This window comes from Zonotrichia albicollis, chromosome 1 (genome assembly GCF_047830755.1).
Source record: "Zonotrichia albicollis isolate bZonAlb1 chromosome 1, bZonAlb1.hap1, whole genome shotgun sequence".
NCBI classification, from domain to species: Eukaryota; Metazoa; Chordata; class Aves; order Passeriformes; family Passerellidae; genus Zonotrichia; species Zonotrichia albicollis.
The window spans coordinates 64,579,160-64,600,695 of NC_133819.1; the positions used below are offsets into that span (position 1 = coordinate 64,579,160).

Sequence of the window (21,536 nt, forward strand, 5' to 3'; positions counted from 1 at the left end):
TAATGTTAAAAATAACAGTAAGAGCTGACAGAAGTAGTAGAGGAGTAAATGTACAGTAAAAGTTAAACTTTTCAGCTGCAAGTGTTACATAACTCCAGTAACAGATACAACACAGAGGTGTCATGCTACACTCTCTTGCTTACCAAAGCTGAAGCATATTTTAAAAACCAGTGTAAGCAACTGAAACATACCTGGTAGTCTGTTCATGTTCACACCCTGTGCCGAAAGCCCAATTCCCATGTAACTAAAAATGAAAGAACAAAAGAAATGCATCTGTCTCTTACAAAAATACATATGTATGTGGAACATTGCCAAGAAACACTATGCTGACTAACCATGTACCAATTAAGCTACTGAGAGGTCATTTAATAGTGGCAGAAGAGCACGGGATTCCCAGCATATATGGTTTAATATGGACAGATCCTGTCTCCACAGGAGGTAAGGACAACTTCTTTTCTTTCTGGCATCCTGGGCTAAAATGATGTTCCATTTATGCTAACATTTTATTAGCTAAAATGTTTAAGGCATGAACAAAGGAAGCCAAAGGTCATATCTTATTTTGAAAGTAGGGGTACAGCCATACACATACCAATGTCATCATTTTCAACATACCTAATGATGTTTTGCAGACAAACAGGAAGGAGTAATTTTATAAAATACATGCAACACTGCTTTACTTCAGCAGCAAAATGCAATCTTGCACAGCACTTATGAAAAGATCACACTGAAACATTAAAGGCCTGGATTGTACAGTAGAATGTTAATTTGAGAAATTTACCATCAATGGCACTCAGCTGCTTGTAATCTGATGGCAGACTAAAGAGGGGAAAATATTTGTACTACACTAACCAGTTATCTGAAATAAAGTCCAAAAGCCAGCTTTACAAAAAGGTGGTTTTCATAAAGTCAGTGTCCAGGACAGTTGTTAACAATTCAATAGCAAATATTACAAAGCTGAAATGAAGAATTTCCTCATCCCTAAATAGCACTATTAGAAGTCAGCAAAATCAATTTTGCTTGTTTCTTAAGAAAAACTAATGCCATTACCAAGACAACAGGAATACAAAAAGAGAAACAGCAAAAAGAAAATCTAGGCTTTCACCATTGTCCCTTGCCCAAAATAAAGCAACCCCCCTCCAACAACTAAAGCAAGCATTCAAAAATCACCTAAACCTACATTTACTTGTTATCAAATCATTCAAGGTATTTTGACACTAGTTAACATCAGTTACCAAGAATTTGCTATGAAATAATAAACTGTATGAGAACAAAATATTCACCTGTGGCAATCTGGAAAGTTTAAGTCAACAGACATCACCTTTGTATTCCCATCTCATAAAACAAATTTTTAAGCAACTATTCCACTTGAACTTGGAAGTGCAAGTTAATCTGCTATTTAAAATGCTTTTGCCACAGAATGGAACTAAGCAGAACATCTCAGAATGACATGCTTAATTGTGTATGGGGGTTTCTGCTCTTTCTATGACCACTTCTAACAGTTACCTTACCCAATTCTATGTTTGATCCCTAAAAAGCCCTCCTCTGATAATTTCTCATGTATAATAATACTGTCTTCCTCTCCTTCAAACATACCAGCACGAAATGGAACCTCGGAACCATATATAGCAGATATTACATTTAAAAATACTGAAGAGCTGAAGCAAAGGGCAACAAACAAAAGGATTAGTCTTTGCTGCACTGCTGGATACACTACTGAGGCACCACTGCAGCAGCAGATTCAACAAAACAATTATAAATGAAAGCAACAAGTGGAAACCCCTTGATTTTGTCTTTAATAATAAAGGCAGAGTTGTTATTAGCATAGTCTGAGGTCTGACACATGAAGGATACTCATGTGAAGAGTGAAAATCTCTTATTCATTAAAGAAAGGATGTTTACTTTTAAAAACAATTTTAGATAACTTTAACTCCACTGACTGCAAAAAGCCTTTGAATGTGAGTCCGATTAAAAACGCAATCAAGGTTCTGTTTCAGTATTTTTATAATAACAAGACTACAGTTACACAATAATGCAAAATATTACATAGAAGATCATGGTCAAGGCAATATTTTGGTAACACCACTCTTTTCTTCCTCAGATATCCTAACTTCCAACCTTCCTCAGCAACACCTGTAAACACAGTTAAACTGTATTTAAATACAGCTGGGAACAAGGAATCTTTACCCACTGGTAGTGACTGGAAAGCACTAGGCACTAACACCATCTCAGGAAGAAGATGGATGTTAACAGTATGCATTTTTCCCTGGGATGTACTTACAACTACTCGAAATGTTAACACCATTTTGTGAAGGAGACTTGCTATTAATAGAAAATGAAGTTAGATGAAAACATTGCAACTAATAAATTTACTACAGACATCTTTCACAAGGCAAAAGGAATGTCTACAACTTATGGTCTGAAGTGAGAAAAATTAAAGGCTCATCAGTTAAGTTAATTATTATTTATTAGAGTTGATAGACAGCTAATTTCATGTTCAACTAGGTTAGTACACTATAAATTATGGGGGAAAATGGTACCATGATAGACAGGCTTTAAATGCTCTAAAACTTATTTAAAAGAATTGTATCTATCCCAAATCACTACGTGTAACTCTCTCACCTTTTCCCCACACCTGTAATCTTCAGACTGGAATCGACTTTTTTGGGTTTTTTTTAAGATGCTTAACCCTTGTTTAGGTCAAGAGTCAGGGTTTGCAAAGACTTGCTTCAGTGGGAGGAAGTACACAGACTGTTCTCCCATTTGCTGCTTAAAGCTCCCATTTCATGCATGTCAGGATCGGAAGAAGAGTGGCAGAACTATGTATTTAAGTTTTCCTCCCTTAGCCTATGACAAAAATGATGGGCAGCCCAGGTGCACTGCAGGCCCAGAATGTTCCACGTCTGCTCATGATGCTGTCCTGCCACATGAAGAGGTTTGGTCTAGGAGACCCAAGTGACCTGTCCTTCCTGTCTGCAGCTCTGTTGGCCGTAAGAGCTGTCCTTGGCAAGGGGGGGGGTGTCAGCACCATGAAGCAGCACGCTCAGTCCATCCTGCAGCACCTTCCAAACATGGACACAGCTCTGTGGCCTCAGAGACCAGAGAGGGTGAGCAGGGCTGTGGTTCTGATGCTGCCTTCCTCAGTACCTGAGGCCTGTCCCTCCACCTCAGCTCCCTACCCAGACACGTCCCTGGCTGTGGCACTGGGAGGATCATTTACCCAGGCAAATGGCACAAAGTGGCCCGGTGCCTGTTTTATTAAGCAGCCCCTCTTTTGAGCAATTTCAGTCCCACCGGCTGCTACTCATCATCTCATTAACATGCTCAACTCTTACAGGACCTCATAAAATAACAAACAACCATTCATGGAAGACATGAAATCAACCCATGAGAGTCTGAAATTAGAGAATACAGCTGGAAAGCAATTTAAAGTACAGCCTTAAATTGGTATTAAGGACCAAGAAAGCAAGTGTATTTTACAAAGACTTGGGGTTTTTTTTTTCACTTCAAATTGTATTTAGTTCCAGTCCAGATCAATTAAGATATAGGTTACCATTTTAGCATCTCAGCACATTTTCTAGTTTACATTTCAGAAGTCATATAGAAACTTTAGGAACACCAGAAAACTACAGAATTTAAAATTCGCTGAAGATTCTTTTTTTTTTTTTTTACCACAAAGCAAAAGAGAAAATGTCAAAAAAAAGAGGCATTATGATACCTACTTGTTTCCTATAACACATACTGAAAAGCCTAGGCTTCTCTGCAGAGAAATGTTTAAGAAGCAGAAAGCTCACAATAACTATTTTCTCCTCAAGTATCTTTCTAGTCAAAGAACTAAATTTACATTTTTGCTGGAGCCTTAAGTTTCTACTTGGATGCCTGAATAGACTAATTGTGAGAAATTAAAACAGCCAGAGCCAAACAGAAGGAAGAAACAGCAGTAAGAGAGGGTACAGAACTGCAGATGCTAAAAGATCAAGAAATTAACAAAACCCAGAAAGAAACACAACTCTGATTTTTATTTATAACTATTCCATTCAATCTTGTAGCCACTATGTTGAAGGTATATGGAAGATCTTTCAATATGAAAGCTGATAAGAATCAGAACTCAGATTAATTATATCCTATCCTGCTCACTCCATAAAGAGGAATCTCAAAAACTATACCAAACCACAGACAACTCAGAAAGGCTGAAGATAAATTCAAGTACTAAACAATCATTTCTCTCATAAAAAAAAAAAAAAACCACCAAAAATTCCATGCTGTATTTATAAAGCCAACTCACATAATAGTATGTGACAGACTTCCTACTACAGAAATGTCACCTGCTATCTCTGCCAAGAGTCAAATATCTTCTGACTTCCATTGTGCCTACATATGCTGCTGAAGACATTATAACCTGGGGAACTGCTACATGCTGCTTCAAAAACCAACTCTTTTGTTGTTGCAAAAAGTAACTAACCAAGGTGGTGCCTTATTCCCTACATGTTATCCATTTAAAGGAAGCAACTTCAACCATACAGCATTAAAAAAGTTACCATATTATCTGTAGGGAACCTAAGACAAAGCACTAACAGATGTTCAAAGCCATAAATAAAGCAACTGAAAACACCCTAATGTTTTGAATGCATTGATTATTAAGAAAAGTAGAAGTAACACTGAAAAAAATATAAGCTATATACCAAGTATAGTTTGCTTTATCATTATGTTAGCAGCTTGGAAAGAGGACAAGAAGAAAAAAGAATGCATCATCTTTAGGACTTTAAAGACTCAATGAACTTCTATAGGGCCCTCACAACTGACTTGCAAGGACATAAAAAGTTTGAATAATGTCCTCCTATAGTTTTCTACACTGCTTTCGCCGACACTATGAGGCCAGAAATAAGCCACATTAAAAAGGTACCTACATTTATCTTTAATGTAGTTACTCTGCTTTAAAATTTTGCAGAAATGTGCAAATTCAAGATTCTTATTGTCTGCACAATCACAATAAGAAATGAGATGTTAATCAATTTAAATGTTTCAAAATATGCCATAGACAGTTTGAGTCTTTAATTTCAAACTGAAAACAAGTTTAATTTTACAGAGTATTTCCAAGGAAACAGTATTTTGAACATGATAAACTCAGGTTTCAGATCCATGCAGTTCTGCATAGAGAGGCAAAACCAAAAATACATCAGGCAGTCATTTTGCATAGTGCTGGAAACTGTTACTCCTGTAACACTTTGCTTGTGATTGCTCTAATGTTCCTAGAAGAATTCTCATTTACTGACATCCCTCCCACTTTGAAGTTTCATCATTTCATCCTGGGACACTTGTCCCCAAGGACTAGAGCCTTTTTGGGGACCATACTGTCAGAAAAGAATGGTTACAAAGAAAATAATATAATGTAAATGTGGCTTATGGTAAAGTTAGCATCTATACACTGTATTTATGTGAATGAACTTCAGAAGAAAGAAGTAAAAGATTTTTCAAGATAAGACCAAGAAAGCAAACATATTCTCTTAATGCTCTTTTTAAATTACAATTTTCAATTTCTAGCATACACCATCAAAGAAAGAAAACTTTTGTCATAGCTCCAATACTTCTGACCAGGTAAACACAAACCTCAAACAATCTTATTAAACATTTAGTTAATGTTCATTTCTGCCAATATCTGGTCTCATACACTCAGGTAAAAAATTAATTACTGCTATAGTTTAAGAAAAGATACACTTGCTGATTCATGACCTGATCTCTTCTTGCAGCTGCTACAATTCAAATGAAGACACCAATGAAAGAAGGATACTTCAGACCTTATCAGATTCTACCCTATACCCAAGTACTCTGCAAGGCCGACTTATATGGAGAGACTGAGTGAAGTTTTGCACCTTGTTTTACTAAATGCCTGTTCTTTTAACAAATACCAGCTGAAGACATATTAAAACTATAAAAACAGGTCTTAGGACTGCATAAAATTTTCAAAATGCATTAATAATGTACAAAACAAATACAAACCAATCAGCAACTGACAATGTTATATATTTTTTTATTGGTTAATGCTTCCGTTGAACAAGAAAATGGGTATACTGGATGCTAAAGGAAAAGCCAACTTACTGCAACACCAACAACTTGTAATAAAAAAAGTATAGTTTGTGTTTGAAGAGCTACACACACATCCTCGAGAAGACAACAAAGCATTTATGACTCAAACACTCTGAAACAGCTCAGGCTCCGCCACAGGCATAGGTGTCATGAACACTCAAACTTAATTCCCATGGTATTTTTGTTTTGGATAGTTTTTCCTCCTTTACTTCACCACCTACTTCATCGCATACACAACACATACTACACAAGATACTGCCAAAACAACAGATGACTGATTGTATACCCAGTGTTAAAAACCAGCCATAGCGTAACAAGTGTTTAAAGCCTTATTAACACTGCTTTACCAAAAACATACTGATTACTTGCATGAATTGCTGTACTAAAATTTTATTTTAGAGCACTATATTTAGCAGAACTTACACATGGTGCTATAAAGGCTGGCCATGAAGATCTGCATCAGCACCACTACACCACAGACTAAACAACACTGCTCACACAAGTGCAAGCTCAGTGCTATTTGTTAAAAGGATACAGCCTTTCTAAACTTAGTTTTCATCAATTCTTCCGGATGCCTTACCACTCCCAATCCTTGTTTTCATTCTTCTTTAAAAAAAAAAAAAAAATCAGCAGTGCTCCAGGCCAGGTTGGATGGAGTGTTGACCAACCTGGTCTAGTGAAAGGTGTGCCTGCCCTTGGCAGTGGGGTTGGAACAGGATGATGTTTAAAGTCCCTTCCAATCCAAAACATTCTGTGACTCTATGATTTTGCATTTTAAGCATCTTCCTCAGCTGTTCTAAAAGCACTGAAGACTGTCTAGAAGTACATGCTATTATGATCATTTTTTGCCCATTCTTATTAATTGTATTTACAAATCAATGAGTAAGAATGGACAGAAATTCAGGACATGGAAGATAAAATTATTGTTCCCAGAAGTTCATTTTCTCTGGGAAAGAAACATGTCTCTCCTAGTGAAAGATTTAAAAATCCAAAAGGCTGTATTTAAACTAAAATTAATGGATATAAGCTACACCATGACCAAAAGTAGCATTCCGAGGCCCTTTGTTTCACATTTTGCTTTCTGCTCCTAGTTTCACCCTCTTTTGCTGTCATAGCTACTCATGAAATGATACAAGCAGCCATACTGGGGGAAGAAACTGAATGAAAACAAACTCACTCTGGAGGTCAGCTTTTGGAAAATTAGTTATCCAATCAGATTTACCATGAAGCTGATACAAACAGTCACAAACTGGGAAAAGGGACATCAACTCAATGAGTGTTTAGAGACTGCTTCTTCTCCTGGCCAAAATTTTTTATTTATTTTTAAGTTAACTGAACATTTCAACAGAGATGCTGACATAACTTACTGTTAGTTAATAGTCCCCTTCCTGCCATGCTTTCTAATCATCACCTTGGTACTGTTCCCCATACACCCATTACCCTTCTACTGTTACTCACATAACCATCCACAATGTTCCACATGAGCCAAACAAAGCAAAGCCAAAGAGAGTATAAAAGGAGACAATATATAAACAGAAGACCTTAGGCTACAAAAGACAACATGAAACTAAGAAAGAAAACTGAAAAAAGAAAGAACAACAGGAAATATTTACAAAGCAATATGACAGTTGGTTAGAACTTTCAGCAAGAATTTAAAAATATCTAGGGTAATTATTTCACATATCTGTACTGTAGCAGCACATCAGGACTCCTTGGGTCAAACACTCTACAAATACCAAGACAGATTTTGTTTGAATGATATTTCAACCTTACTGAACTTAATTCTCGCTTCCCTTTTTCTCATCCAGTACCATCAGTTACTGACCCTATCACACCACATGGAGATATCAAAAAGCAACTTTGCTGCTCATCTGCTCTGCAACACCAATTCCCATATCCAGTTCTTCCTAGTAAATCTGGTTTTTTCACACTTTCTTCAGTGTGTTCATAATGTTCTCAAAGTTGGTCATGAAATTCTGCAAAATTAACATATTACACACCTTCAAATTTCTACTCAAGCCAGTTACTCACCTAGATACATGAAGAATTTAATGACCTAGGTTATTAAGAGTGACAAAACCAACTCTGTGCTCAAACACAGCCACAAGAAGCCATGCTACATCCACACCCTGTACAAAAAAGAGCTGTGCTTCTTCAAAGAAGAATAATTTTTGCCCTGCTACTTTCAGATATGCAAGATCAGATTCAAGAAGCAGCACTTTCAAGTACTACAGTAGTATGAAAAATGGATCTCCTATAGCAGGTTTTTAGTAAAGGGTTTTTGATTATTTCACGCAAGTCATGCTAAGTAGAGCACACAAGCAAGAAGGCTCTTAGATATACTCCTATAATACAGTACATGGACTAAATACTTTCAACTGAATTTATTAAAAAAATTAAATAGAAGTAGTAAAGACTACGACCAAAAGGAACTCCAAACAAACAGCACAAAATTATCCACTGACATTTATGCAAGCTGGAAGCTGTACTTCAGCTTACAGAGAGATATCTCAGTTGTCCCAGGTAGTCTAGGATTTTCTTACAGTATTGTAAAATACAGCTCTGCTGCTGCCACAGCTAGGCTAACACCTTGAGAACACTTGATTTTGCAAGTAAGGCATTTTAGCTAATTGACCCAATTAGTTACATGCTGGTCTTCTACAGATATGGTCCTCCTGAACTCTGTTCCCATTACCAGATAACAAAAAGAAAAAGAAAAAAGGCAAAAATGTACCTGGAGCAAGCCAGGTGAAACACAGCAGGCAGTGAAAAAGAGCTAATAAATCCGAACTGACAGAAACTGTTTTCTGTAGTCCTATGTCTTTGCATTAAATTCCCCAGTTTACTTATTATGGCAAAATTTATTAGTTTGAATGCAAGGTAACTGAACTGTAAGAGATTCATCCTGCATCTCACCAAAGACCTCCTGGACCTGAGAACAGGGTCTAGAGACACACATTTAACATCCAGTGAGGTGCCACATGTTGATTCCTGGTCTTTATCAGCCAGGCTGCATTTCGGTTTACCTGTGTGTACAGTATTTCCCAGCTACTATTCTACCTTACACAATGAAAAAAATTCACATCTCAGCTCATTATGCAGCTAATGTTTCATAAAGTGACACTAAATGAAGTTTGCAAGGCTGAACCAAGGATGAGACAGTATTAACTGAAAAAAGTACCCCTCCATTTTTTATGCAATCTCAGCAGGTAACTTTGAAATTCATAGCTATGTACATCTCACAAGTGACCACTTAAATACAAAACTTTGAAAAACTTTACTCAGTGATGTCTTCCCACTTTTGCAGGGTTGCCTTAACTGAATCTGAAGTTACTAAAATCCAACACAAAGGATCACCAGTGAAGTGTCAGAGGAGCTATGTAAAGTGACACACCCACATATGTTGACACTTTTTGAAATCCATCACTTCAAAAAAGCTACCTTCCAAACTAAGTAGGCAGAAAACTATTTCAAGAAGAGACACACTACTAGCAAGTCACAATAAGAACCTCTCCTTAACCCACAGCAAGCAGCAGGATAATTTTTTTTAAAATGTTCCTAAAATTAAAAATACCCCAAAAACCGAAAAACCAAGAAACTCACACCCCACACCCCCCCAAAACGAAAGGTGTTCCTAAAATCGGTAGCAGAATGTTACTTGAAAAGCCAATTTCTACCACGTCAATTTAAAATAATTAGGTCTGCACAGTGTAACAAAAGTAACTATGGATGTAAGTTTTTCACAGCAAAGAACACTCCCAGGGATAACTTTTGAGACAGAAATAACAGCAAACTCATAAATGCCCCTACAAAGCTGCAGCACTACTGAGAGGCTATTCTTTCAAAATATCACTATGCAATACTATAAGGAAAACAAGTTTGGATACTGTTTCTGACTTACAGAGGGCTTAAAGGACTCTGGGAAAATGAAAGAAACAAACTGCAGCAAGACAAAGAAAAGACAAAGGCACTGAATTTCATCCATGGTTCTTCTCTCAAGATTTACTTTCACACCAGGGCATAAGCACCTGCAATATGCTTGTACAGTACCTAGAACAGGGACAGCCAATCCTGAACCTTGCAGCAGAACCAGAGAATGTACTACAGCACATTAGAAAGCAGTCCTACAGTGTATCACAATTAACACCCATCCTCTACCAAAAGCAGTGTAAGATGAAAAGGAACTAAAGTGCTTCAGCAAAGATTTCATTAGCACTTCAAGACTTTCCCAGGTGAGATTCTATCTGCCTCGGCAGACTTAAAAGCATGTATTACTTGTGCTTCAACAGATTCATAATTCAGATGGATTATGGGAAGCAGCAGCTTCTTACTCATCAATTCTTGCTCTTTCCATAGGGTAACAAATTCCCAGGCTCTTATTCAGAATATTCCCCTTTATTCTTATTACTGTTCATCAACAAGTAGCCTTAAGAATAACTTTCTGTTTCAAAATTGATATGACATCCATGAAAAGATGACACTGAGGAAATAAGTTGTCGGCTACACACCCTAAAAATTACATCAAAGTCTGTAAATCCATATAGCCAAAACCCAACACCTTTAAAGGTAACAGCAGGATCAGCCTGGTCATTCAAACCCTAACTTTTTTTTGTCAAGAAAAAATGAGATGATGTTTTGTTATTTATTGTAAACTGATTTGTGAACAAAAAATACCACAATCAGCTCTCTTAAAAGAATCAAATATAAGAGTGCAAATTCTCAACAATAAGGAATCAAGCTGTATAAAGTGGTAAAATAGGAAAGTAAGTTTTGATACTGAAAACATTTGTTGACTGAAAGATGATATAAGACAGTATTTCAAGAAACAATTAATTCATAATGCACTCTGCTTACCCATCTCTTCCCTTACTGACAATTTTAACTTCGAAATAATATATGCCACAGGCTGCAGGTATAGGATGTGTAGCTCGAACAGAAGCAGCGTCTTTTGGAGTTTTTCCATGACCTGAAAAACAAGAGCATTTGAATGCACAAATGAACACACAAAAAATGTGCTTTAATTAATTGCAGAAGGTGACTCAAAGGTATGCATGCCAACTACTCAAAACATAAGGCTTATGCAATGAGCAAACAACATACAATATTCTTGTCAACCTGATTTTTATGCTGGAGTATTTTGTTTCAAATACTGTAAGCACCTGTATTGCATCCAAGGATGCTAAAAGAAGTCCTGGATATAGTAATCCAAATAGGTCCCACAATTATTTAAAGGGAAGCCAGGAAAAAGTTTCACCATTCTAAGTAACATGATTGACAAAAGGCCACCTGTGTTTGAAAGAACTGTATGATTTCTCAAATGCACAGGGCTTACTCATTTTTATAAACTGAAACACAACGTAAGAGAGCTTCATCTAATGCTTAGTACTCTGAATCTACAAGTTAATGAAGACACTTCAATTCTAACATCCTCCAGAATAAACATCAGTCATTATACAGAACATGCTACTCACAATCAATTTCCACATTCCAATGTTGTTCCAGGACAGCATTAAGCCTTACAGCCTGCAACTGAGCTCATGCAGCTCCTACTCCTTTTTCTTATTAGGCTCACTCTACATTAGCTCTGCCACAATAATGCCCAATTTCAGCTCTTGTCTACTGCCAGGATTTTCAACCCAAACCCAAGAGCCACTTGCATTCTACTAACACCAACCCTCTGAAGGTGTCATCCTTCCTCCTCACAGCCCTTTCCAAAAGCAACCTGCAAGCAGGCTTTTGACCAGATAACTTGTTTTAGCAACAACCTGCTCAAGCAAGCACAGTGTCTCCCAAGTACACCCAAAGCTCCTCAACTTTTGTGTGACAGTCATGCATGGGGCCACTGGACATAATTTTAAAAAATTTAACAAACAAGATGGAAAGTATATGGGATCACAGCAAGAAGCAAGGCAACTCAGTAAGGTGGAAACCAAGAACAGACTGTCACTGCCATAAGAATAACTCACGCCGATCCCATGCCTACTCTTGAAGTGGATCTGTAGCACGATGAAAGGAGCTGCCTGTTTTGAGTGTGCTGTACAAATCACTTGTGCTGCAGCACTCCAGCTGTCATTTCCAGTCCAGACAGGGAGGCCTACTACACCTGCACAGCAATTGATCTGCATATGCAAAAATCCCACAACCAAACACACTTCTTTCAGGGGCATTCACACTGGCATTACTGCTCAGGCTCAGATTAATCATGTCTCAGTTGCAGCAAGTCAGGTCACACAGCAAAGAAGAAACTGTAGGACAATGACAGCCTAGGCAGGCAGAAAGATAAGGCCCAGCTGGCCCACAGTACAAAACCTCTAAGGGCAGAGGGTCAGGGATTGACCTGTACAGAACCTCTGAGCACAGTGCTCCCTTGTGCAAATGTTCATAGAACTGTCAGTGCTTATCAGCCTGCAGAGCCAGCACCCACCAGCTCCTAACCAATGGCACGTGCTCAGCCAGGGAGAGCTCTCACTGAGGCAACACCAGCAACCAACACCTTTTTGGACAGCACAAATTCTTCACCCACTGACATTAGGTTTAACCTACCATGTTTTCTCTGATGTTGATGACTCACCCCAGTGTGCTACCACCTAAACACAAGAGGCCAACCACCTTACTTTTCTGAGTGCAAACCCATTCCTTACTTCAGTGTTTTGTTAGTACTACTAAACTTTTGTGCAGAAATCCTTCGATCACCTCACACGTTTGACAATGTTAAGTTTGTTGCCTACGTCCTGCATGTTGATTTATGCATGCTGATGTGATGTATCACATGAGGGAAAAACAGTAATTTACGCCTCATATACATACACAATATGGTTTATTGTTCACTACTTATTTCCTCGGGCTGTGACAACCAGTGTAACAACCAAGTACATAATCTTAGAGCTTCCATGAGTTTGCTTGGTTTTCAAGTGCTGGTGGATCACTATTTAGCTATTACAGATTATCATGTCTAAGTACATTGAAATCCTTTAGCTAGAAGGGCAGAACACTGAATTCTTAAGATATCCCTTAAGTTCAAAGAAGTCCGAATAAACAATGCACTGGAAGAAGGAAAAATACTTTCTTCTAAAATCTCTTTAGGTTTTTACTTTAAAACAGACTGCAAAGAAGTTCCCTTGGTTACTCTATGCACTTGACAATCTGTGTAGTTTCAGTCTGAGTCATTCTCCTTATTTGGGAAAGTCTTCCACATAGAAAAGACTAAAGCAGTAGGAACCAGCCAAATATTATTGAAAATGTAAATCTATTACCCAGCAGACTTAGCTTTGTGAAATCACAATCTAAGTGTTTGGCAACAATACCTATTTAAGGTATTCTTAACACCTCCTCCTGAAACTCCCCTTCTCCCACCTCCTCCCCAATCCAGGCATTTATTTGCAAGGCCATACTAGGAACCAGATTGATTAGCTGATCGAGGTTTAAGAAACCTACCAGATTTTTTTAAGCAGCAGATCAGTTCCCTGATCCAGTTCACAACACAGCCACACACAGCTGTCACACTGCAAATAAGAGGTCAACAGAGGGGCAGAAGTAACAGGATACCTTACCAGTATTGCCAAACACTTCATGTGGTGAAGCAACACGCTTGGGGAAGTCAGTGCCCAAAACTACTTTCATCCCATTAAAACAGAAGACACCCTAAATTTAGAACTTCTGTCCTTCTAACATAATCTCCTATGAATCCCATTTTACTGCTTGAGCATACTGCTTTTATTTGTACTTACATAAAATTAATATGTCTAGAAGGCTAAACATCATCCAGTTAAGTACTTTCCAATATTCCAAGTATCTCCACACCATCTAAACATGGTAGTTAAGTCTTTCAGTACCACTGAATTACATGTGGTCATGAGATCCTAGTTTATCAGCCTGCTTTAAAACAATAAAGAGGCTCTTAACTGAACAGTTAGCTGAACTGCAAAATTCCTTAGCAGAGGATACTACAGATGTTAAAGAGAACACAGCTTCTAGAACTGCAGTTAACTGAGACACTGCCTTGAGTCCACACTGTCCTGCAGCTTAAAATGGCTGGAAGCTGAGAGGGGAAACAGACATACACCATTTTTAGATTTTTAGATTTTTTTCTCAGGCACTTGCGACCACTGTCACCAATGGGACTCCTGAGCTGAGTGGCCCATTAACTTGATGTCTTCTACTGCTGCCACATTCTTTGGTAACCTGAATCCTCACTTCCTTGCTTGTGAATAAAAAAGAACTCTGACACCCAACTCTGAACTTCTGAATCGGAGGTTCCAAACACCTGAAGTAGATCACACAAACACTGCCCAATGTTTCCTCAAAACACACTCCTCCGACAGTCACAAGCTATAGGTTGAGTATTTAAAAGAACACTTTTGAAGTATGTAGTATTTAACACTAGGGATTTTCATCATTAAAAAGAGAACTCTGCAAACAGATGCACTGGGAGCAGAGAAGGGAAAACAGGTCTACAAATCTTGAACTTTACACTGTAAACCAGATCATAGGTGAGTTCAATTACTAGTACTGCTTTTACTTGGGCTTTCATTAGAAGTGTTTGACAAGCATGAGTTGACCATGCTTTATATAACTTTTTAAGCACTCACACTAATGATTTTTAGTAAGTAGTATCGCTACTACTTAAGCAAAATTACAGTGAAATTAATCTAAATTTTAATTCTATCAAAAGCTAACTCGGATATAAACATGTTCGGAGAAACCATCTCTGCTTTCAAAAAAGATAATCTTTGAACCTAAATCTAAGTTTATAATGCATACACACCAAATAGTCCAGAAGAAATCTATAGGAGCACCTACCTAGACAAAAGTAAGCATGTTTATCCAGTTTAAATCCTCAAACGAAGTTTACATAAGCTGAACTGCAGTTATTTCCAACAGGTGGTTCAATGACTTGCTCACACTGCCAAAAATAAAATAATCAAAGCCTAATCTTCTGTTGTATTCATTAGGCAAGTTTCACTGAGACAAGACTGGAACAGGCTGCCCAGGGAAGTGATTGAGTCACCACCCCTGGAGGTATTTACAAAACCTGTAGATGTGGCACTTGGGGACACGGTTTAGTCGAGGACTCAGCAGTACTGAGTTTGTGGTTGGACTCGGTGTTCCTACAGCTCTTTTGCAAACTAAATGATTCTATAATTCTAAGAAAAAAACCAAATCAAAAGACACAAATTACTAATTTTACTTTAACTTCTTCCCCAGTTTAAAAAAAAAGCAAGACATCTCAGAGCTACAAGGCTGTCCAAAACAGGCAAACTGTACTGAATGTACCCTGAGTGTTCTCTGCCAGAAAAAGTGACACCATCCTTGCAACGCTGAGTGACAACACAGAACTATTAGTATAGAATCCTCTTCGTTCTCCAACAGGAAATGGAATGCATAGTTTGCACTGAAAAATAATATATTTTTGTTTTGCACTACAGGCAGTTCAAAGGCAACTGCACTGTAAATAAATGTCTGGCTAAGATCCCCTGGCCTGTGATACATTAGAAAAAGTTCATGCAACGGCAGCTTGGTCAAAATTGCATAACTTTCTTCAGCTTTTTTGGACAATTGTCGCAAGACTAATTTAAGTGAAGTTTCTATAGGAGTTTCCATTATTTCTGCACCAATTATTTTGTCTGTTTACAATTCTGTATATAGTTTCTTCCATGGTTACAAATCTGAGTCTGTTTTTATCTCCTTACACTACATAGTACAGATCACTACCTGCTGGAAACCTAATTTGCCTGTCTAGTGGATCTTTCATACCACATACACCATTTATGAATTCCCTGGTTTTCAACGGGACCCATGTCTTATTTCTGAATCTTTTAGAAATACATAGGAATATTTTTAAAGATGTCTTGCCTTACTAGCTATGTAATTTTCTGCATGCTTTATGTGCAGCATGCACTTATGCTTTCTTTACCACTTACCTACAGCTCAGAGCTGTAAAAATTATAATTAAGTGAAATGACATCCATTTTTTCCTGATACAGTTTTTCATTGTCTCCCTTACAAAGAAACACCACAAACAACAGGTAGTAAGACAGTGTTAGCTTTCTATCAGCTTGCACAGCTAACTGGTAGCAACACAAAAACGTATGTCTGTCCATAGGAAAAACAAAAATATTCTAGATATAGTCTATAAGACTATATATTTCATATATTTACAGTATCACTGATGACACTATTTCGTATCAAGATTTTAACAAAGCTACCTAACCTGCTAAACAAAAACACCACCCCATTTAAGCTTCCTTTCCAAGTAACACTACGATTCTGAGAGATAGCACAAAAAAGCACTGACTCTTGGGTTTTGTTGGCCTTAACAAAATTTGAAGAGCTTTTATTCTGATGCTAGACTATACTCCTTTTTTTTAAACCTCCACCATTAGATCAATGCCTGGTTTTGTGGCAGTTTCCATTTCTTAAGCACTCTGTAGGATGCTTGCAAAAATCTTCAGGTCCAGAAATGCAGTACACAAAACATCCCAGCTAGCTGCAATGGGTAGAGACATTCACTGCACTTCATGTTTCCATACAACTTATCCACTGATAAGCAGAAAAATAAAAGGAATCTTCAGAAATTGCATTGAGAAGACCGTCATCCATCTCACAAACCAGTGAAACAAAAATATCACTGTTCACAATACATCAGCACATTAAAATTATGAAGGTATCTATATGAAAAATAACTTTTAAAGCTTTTGCGCTGATTGTTTCTCTCGTACATTTTTTCAGTAGCCCAAACACATCCAAGGTGAAGGCAAAGCACTGCTGTTAACACTTTCTGCCTCCTATCAGTCACAGAAGGAAATTACTCCAGAAAAACAGTTCTACAGCCAGAAATCTACAGAGGCACAAGAGAAAATTTATACTACAGTAATAGAAAATAGTAAGAATTGCTTTAGGTTACTGGCTTCTTTGGACAGATCTATCTTTTTCCTTGAGTATTTTGGTCAAGAATACAACAGTTCTTTACCTCTGCTCAACATATAATTCATATTTCCTCTCAACAAAAACATCCAATGTTCTTCCACTACTACTTAGGTAATTTCAGAAGCACTGAAAGTGCCAATATTACAAAAGAAGATACTGTGAGTGCTTTCTCTTGAGATCTGGTATGTAAAACACTATTTCACAGTGCCAAGCACATTCCTACATGCCATCTTGCCTTACTCTCTTCATTGAACCTCCTCATTTTCTCCCCTTTTATTGTATTCTTAGGGCTGAAGGATCCAGGAGGGAGAAAAGGCAGGAGATGTTCAGCATGTTTGCCCCCTGGTTCTCAGGTAGAAATACTCTGATGCCATTCACTGCTTAGCCCAGTTAGCAGCTCCAGGTGCCAGGCTGGTAACATAAACATGGAGTTGCCCTAACAGCCGCCTTCATTAAATTACCCAGAAGAAAAGATGGGCCACTTAAGAAGCCATTTACTCCCATCTGCACTTAAGAAAAAGGAAAGCACAGACGTGTTATATTGGCACCTCTGCTTTTCAAAGTCCTTTGGGCTAACCTAGGAACTCTTCAACCTTCAGCACTTGCCATTATTTAAGAGCTAGAGTAAAGGTATTTCATTGTTTTAACCTACTGACTGTGCTTCATGACTTCTGTAATGTCTTTGAAGTAATGATTTTCCGTAACACCGTGGAAAGGAGGTATGTGAGGAAAAACAGGGATACCACAAGGAAAGCCTGAAAATATACTTCTGCAATAAAACTGAGAGATCAGAGGTTCGACCTCTAAATTCTAGCTTATGAGAAAAAGAAGTTGGCCAAAGCAAAACAAACCAGCAGAAGGAGTTGATAGCCACTAAGCTATGATCATCTTAGAAGAAAAAAACACCAAAACCAAACAACTGACTGCCACTAAGTACCAGAAAATACAAAATGTTTCTAAAAATACAAGGTCATAAAACACTGAACAAAAGCCAGGAAATTCAGAGTTGAGTATTAAATTACACATCCTTAAATCACTCGGTGCCTCCCAGAAACCTGCTCTGTAGTCATCAGGCTCCTTTATTATCTTTGTACGGTGCATTAAACTTAGCATTTTTAACAGAGTATTTTGTGTGTGTGTGTAATATTAAAACCTCTCTATTTAAAAAAAAAAAAAAAAAGTCTCCCAGAGTACATTTAATCCTTTCATGGCAGCCAAATCCTGCCATGTGTTTGTGTTGCCGTTTTCCTCCTCCGATTAAACAGTAACATGTTTATCGAAATTTCCCTTGAATTTCTCCACTGCAAACTCTGAGAAAGGGTAACTGCACGGTTGTTTTTTTCCCCTCCCACTACGTTCATTTGACTACAGGCTGATAAAGGATCCAGTTCTTCACAGCCAACTCAGAAGTGGCTTTGAATCCACAACACTTCTACTTTAGGACTTTGGGCCTAGAACACCAGATGCGTCTGTATTTTTTCAGGTCAGAGTGTAGGCTTATGTTTCCAGGTTTTATGACATTTCATAACAATCAACACAAGTTTTTCTTCTAATACCTCTCGCTGATGTTATTTTTTAATACAAAAGCATACTGGTTTTGACCTTTTATTTGAAAATCTGTAACTTTAACTGTGAAACGTCTAGGAGGAAAGTTTTAGTCACCTTTATTAACGTTAAGTCCTACTGTCGTTCCTTCCCTCAAATCACTCTGTGCAATAGTTAGGCAAGACTATTACCAGTGACTTTAAAGTAATTTTTTTCACAGCTTAAAAATAAACCGTGTTTTTCTCAGTGCTTTCCCCTCCCGTCATTTCCGTGTTCAATAGCTTAACGCTTGCTGCTCTTAACTCCATTTAACCCTTACTCTTCTCGAGAGGGGAAAAAAAAAAAAGCCAGCCACTTCTTTTTCTCGCTCATTACCATAAACAGGACACGTCATGCCGAGCGTCCTTTATTCTCCTGCCTCCGACCCAAACGTTCCGGCGATACCTGAATTCACGGAGGAAGTCTCGGAGTTTACATAATGCCCACTCCAGAAGCATAAGGAGGCGGGGGCGGCCCCTTGTGTCCCCCCCCCTTTCCCCGCACGGCGACAGAAACGGGGAGGGGGAGGGGAAAGGAGAGAAAAATAAACCTGAAATAAGGGAAAACAAACCCCTTATCTCCCCGCTGCGGGGGGAAATTTAGGGGATCGGAAAACAGGGAAGAAGGGGGGAGAGGAGCGTGTGTTATTTCCTGTTATTGTTACTCCTGTGCCCACTGCCCGACGGAGGGGTCGGGCTGCCCCCGGCCCCTGGGGGGGACCGGGGGTGTCGCGGCGGCCCGTGCTGCCCCTCCTCACCTTTGTAGTGCACCCGCAGGTTGTTCTGCGAGAGGCCGATGTAACTGAATTTGTCCTTCGGGCTCCAGGAGCGGGGCAGCGGCGTCTCCTGCTCGTCCACGGCCGGGTAGAGCCTCTTCAGCCGCCGCTTCAGCTCCTTCTCCTGCTCGTTCAGGGCCGGGTCTCCGTGCGGGAAGGGCGCCGGGGCGCTGGTGCCGCTCCCCGCCGGCAGGCCCAGCGCGGCGCCGGCACCGCCGCCCCCCGCGGCCGCGGGCCCGCTGCTGCCGGCCGTGGCGGCGGCGGGTGGCGGCGGCGCCGCGGTGGCCGGAGGCGGCGGTGGCGGGTGGAGCAGGAGCGCGGCGGCCGGAGCGGGGCCGGGGCTTGCGGCGGCGGAGGGGATCCCCGGCGCCGGCGGGGGAACGGCGGCCGCCAAAGAAAGCTGTGGCGACGGCGGCTGTTGTTGCTGCTGCTGTTGCCCGGACATCCCGGCTCCGGCCTCCTCCTGCTCCTCCGCCGCCACCTCCCGCGGCGGTCGCGACTGTCACCGGACGGGCCCGGGGGCGGAGCGACGGGCAGGCCCGGGTCCGTGCGGAGCGCGGGTCACCCCCACAACCGGAGCGTCTCGGTAGAAGACGGGGGGCGGGGTGGGGGAGGGTTGGCGATGACGGCGGCCGGTGGAGGTGCCCGATGGGAGCGAGGGGCGTCGCGGGGCGCGGCGGGGCCGGGGGCGAGGCGGGCAGAGCGGCGGCGGCGGCGCCGGGCGGAAGCGGGAGGCGGGCGGGGAGCGGGCGCCGCGGCGGCGGGGCTGGCTCGGCCCCCGGCCCCTCCTCCGGTCGGGGGCGCGCCCGGCGCGCACACGGTCCGTCCGGCCCCCAGCGCGCCCCCGCCGCCGCGCGCCCCCGCGTCAGCTGAGCCCGCGGCCCCGCCCCGCCTCCTCCCCGCGCTCGCGGCGGGGCGGGGCCTCCGCCCCTCGGCGGGCGCGAGGCGCGGAGGGAGGGGAGCGGGGCGGGAGAGGGAGGGATGTGAGGGGTGAGGGCAGGCGGGGTGGCCTGGCGGTACCGACAGGGGCCCTGGGGGGTGATGCTGGAGCGATCTGTACCGTCCGGAGCTGCTATAGGGCGCTCTGACGTGACCCAGACCTGTCGCGAGCTTTTCTCCAAGAGGAAGTCTGCGCGATCCCCCGAGAGTGGTGGGGAAAGGGACACTCACCCTCAGTGGCTTACTGAAGGGTGTTGCTGCCGAGGGCCAGCCAAATGGTTACTGTCCCCTCGTCATGGAATTATCATGGAATCAGAATATGCCGCTGGAGAGCTTTGTCCAAATGCGTCTTCAACACTGCCAGGCTTGGTGCTGTGACCACTTCCATGGGGAGCCTGTTCCAGTGCTCAACTACCCTCTGGGTGAAGAATGTTTTCCTCATCTCTACCCTAAACTTGCCCCAACAGAGCTTCATGCTGTTTTCCTCGAGTCCTGTCACTGACATTACAGTCATGAGACTGTAATGATAATTCTCTTCTCAGTGTTGACCTGGGCACATCAGACCTGTTGAAAAGTTTTCTGGTGTAACCCAGACCTGCTGAAAGATTTTCTCTGGGACAAAGTCAAGCTGACCCTCAGAGGGGTAATGGGGACACACATTAACCCTCATGTGTTAATGACCAATTCAAAAGGATTGACTAACCGCAGTGAGTCCAAAGAGGATTGTCCCTTCCTGATGAAACGATGAAATTAAGCAGTCATAATGCTGACCCTTTTCCTCCCGGGATGGCCTGGGCTTGTAATAGCTGCCATGACCCACAAGTACTGCTGGATCAAATGACAATTCTTATAAAAGAACATAAACTATGCACATATGCCCACATATATATACACACACACACATATACATATACACACACCTATGTAAACACCAGCCACTCAGTGTCATTTCACTCTAGTCCACTCCAAGTGATCTGTTAACAAGAACCTCAGTTACCCTGCCTTCAGGTGCAGGTCATGACATTGAGTTGGAGAAGAAGGAGAAGGTGGCATGGCATCAGGCTCTGCCACCATTGGGGATGTTTGGGGATGGCAGCTAGGGAAAATGGAGAGAGGCTGGTGTGTGCCACCAAGGAGGTCTGCTGCCTTGTGTCCAACACTGCAGCTGCTCTGGGGAAATGCCACTGAGAGCATTTTGCAGAGATGGGAAAGCTTGGGAATGCCTCAGCTC

The 21,536-nt window shown here is 40.9% G+C and overlaps 1 protein-coding gene across 4 annotated transcripts in view; it reads right to left on the minus strand.

Moving 5' to 3' along the window:
- The window catches only part of RANBP9 (RAN binding protein 9), a 38,860-nt gene extending 18,642 nt beyond the window's left edge, over nt 1–20,218 (minus strand). For 2 of the 4 annotated variants that reach the window (XM_074543021.1, XM_074543004.1), the window contains exons 1-3: nt 19,349–20,218; nt 10,936–11,047; nt 192–244 (exon numbers count right to left, since the gene is read on the minus strand). In XM_074543021.1, coding sequence (XP_074399122.1) covers nt 192–244; nt 10,936–11,047; nt 19,349–19,811 — 628 coding nt within the window. In that variant the 5' untranslated portion in view covers nt 19,812–20,218. The remainder of the gene's footprint in view (nt 1–191; nt 245–10,935; nt 11,048–19,348) is intronic. The other 2 variants (XM_074543013.1, XM_074542996.1) reach the window with 2 other exon arrangements.
- Between the last annotated feature and the right edge of the window lie 1,318 nt (nt 20,219–21,536).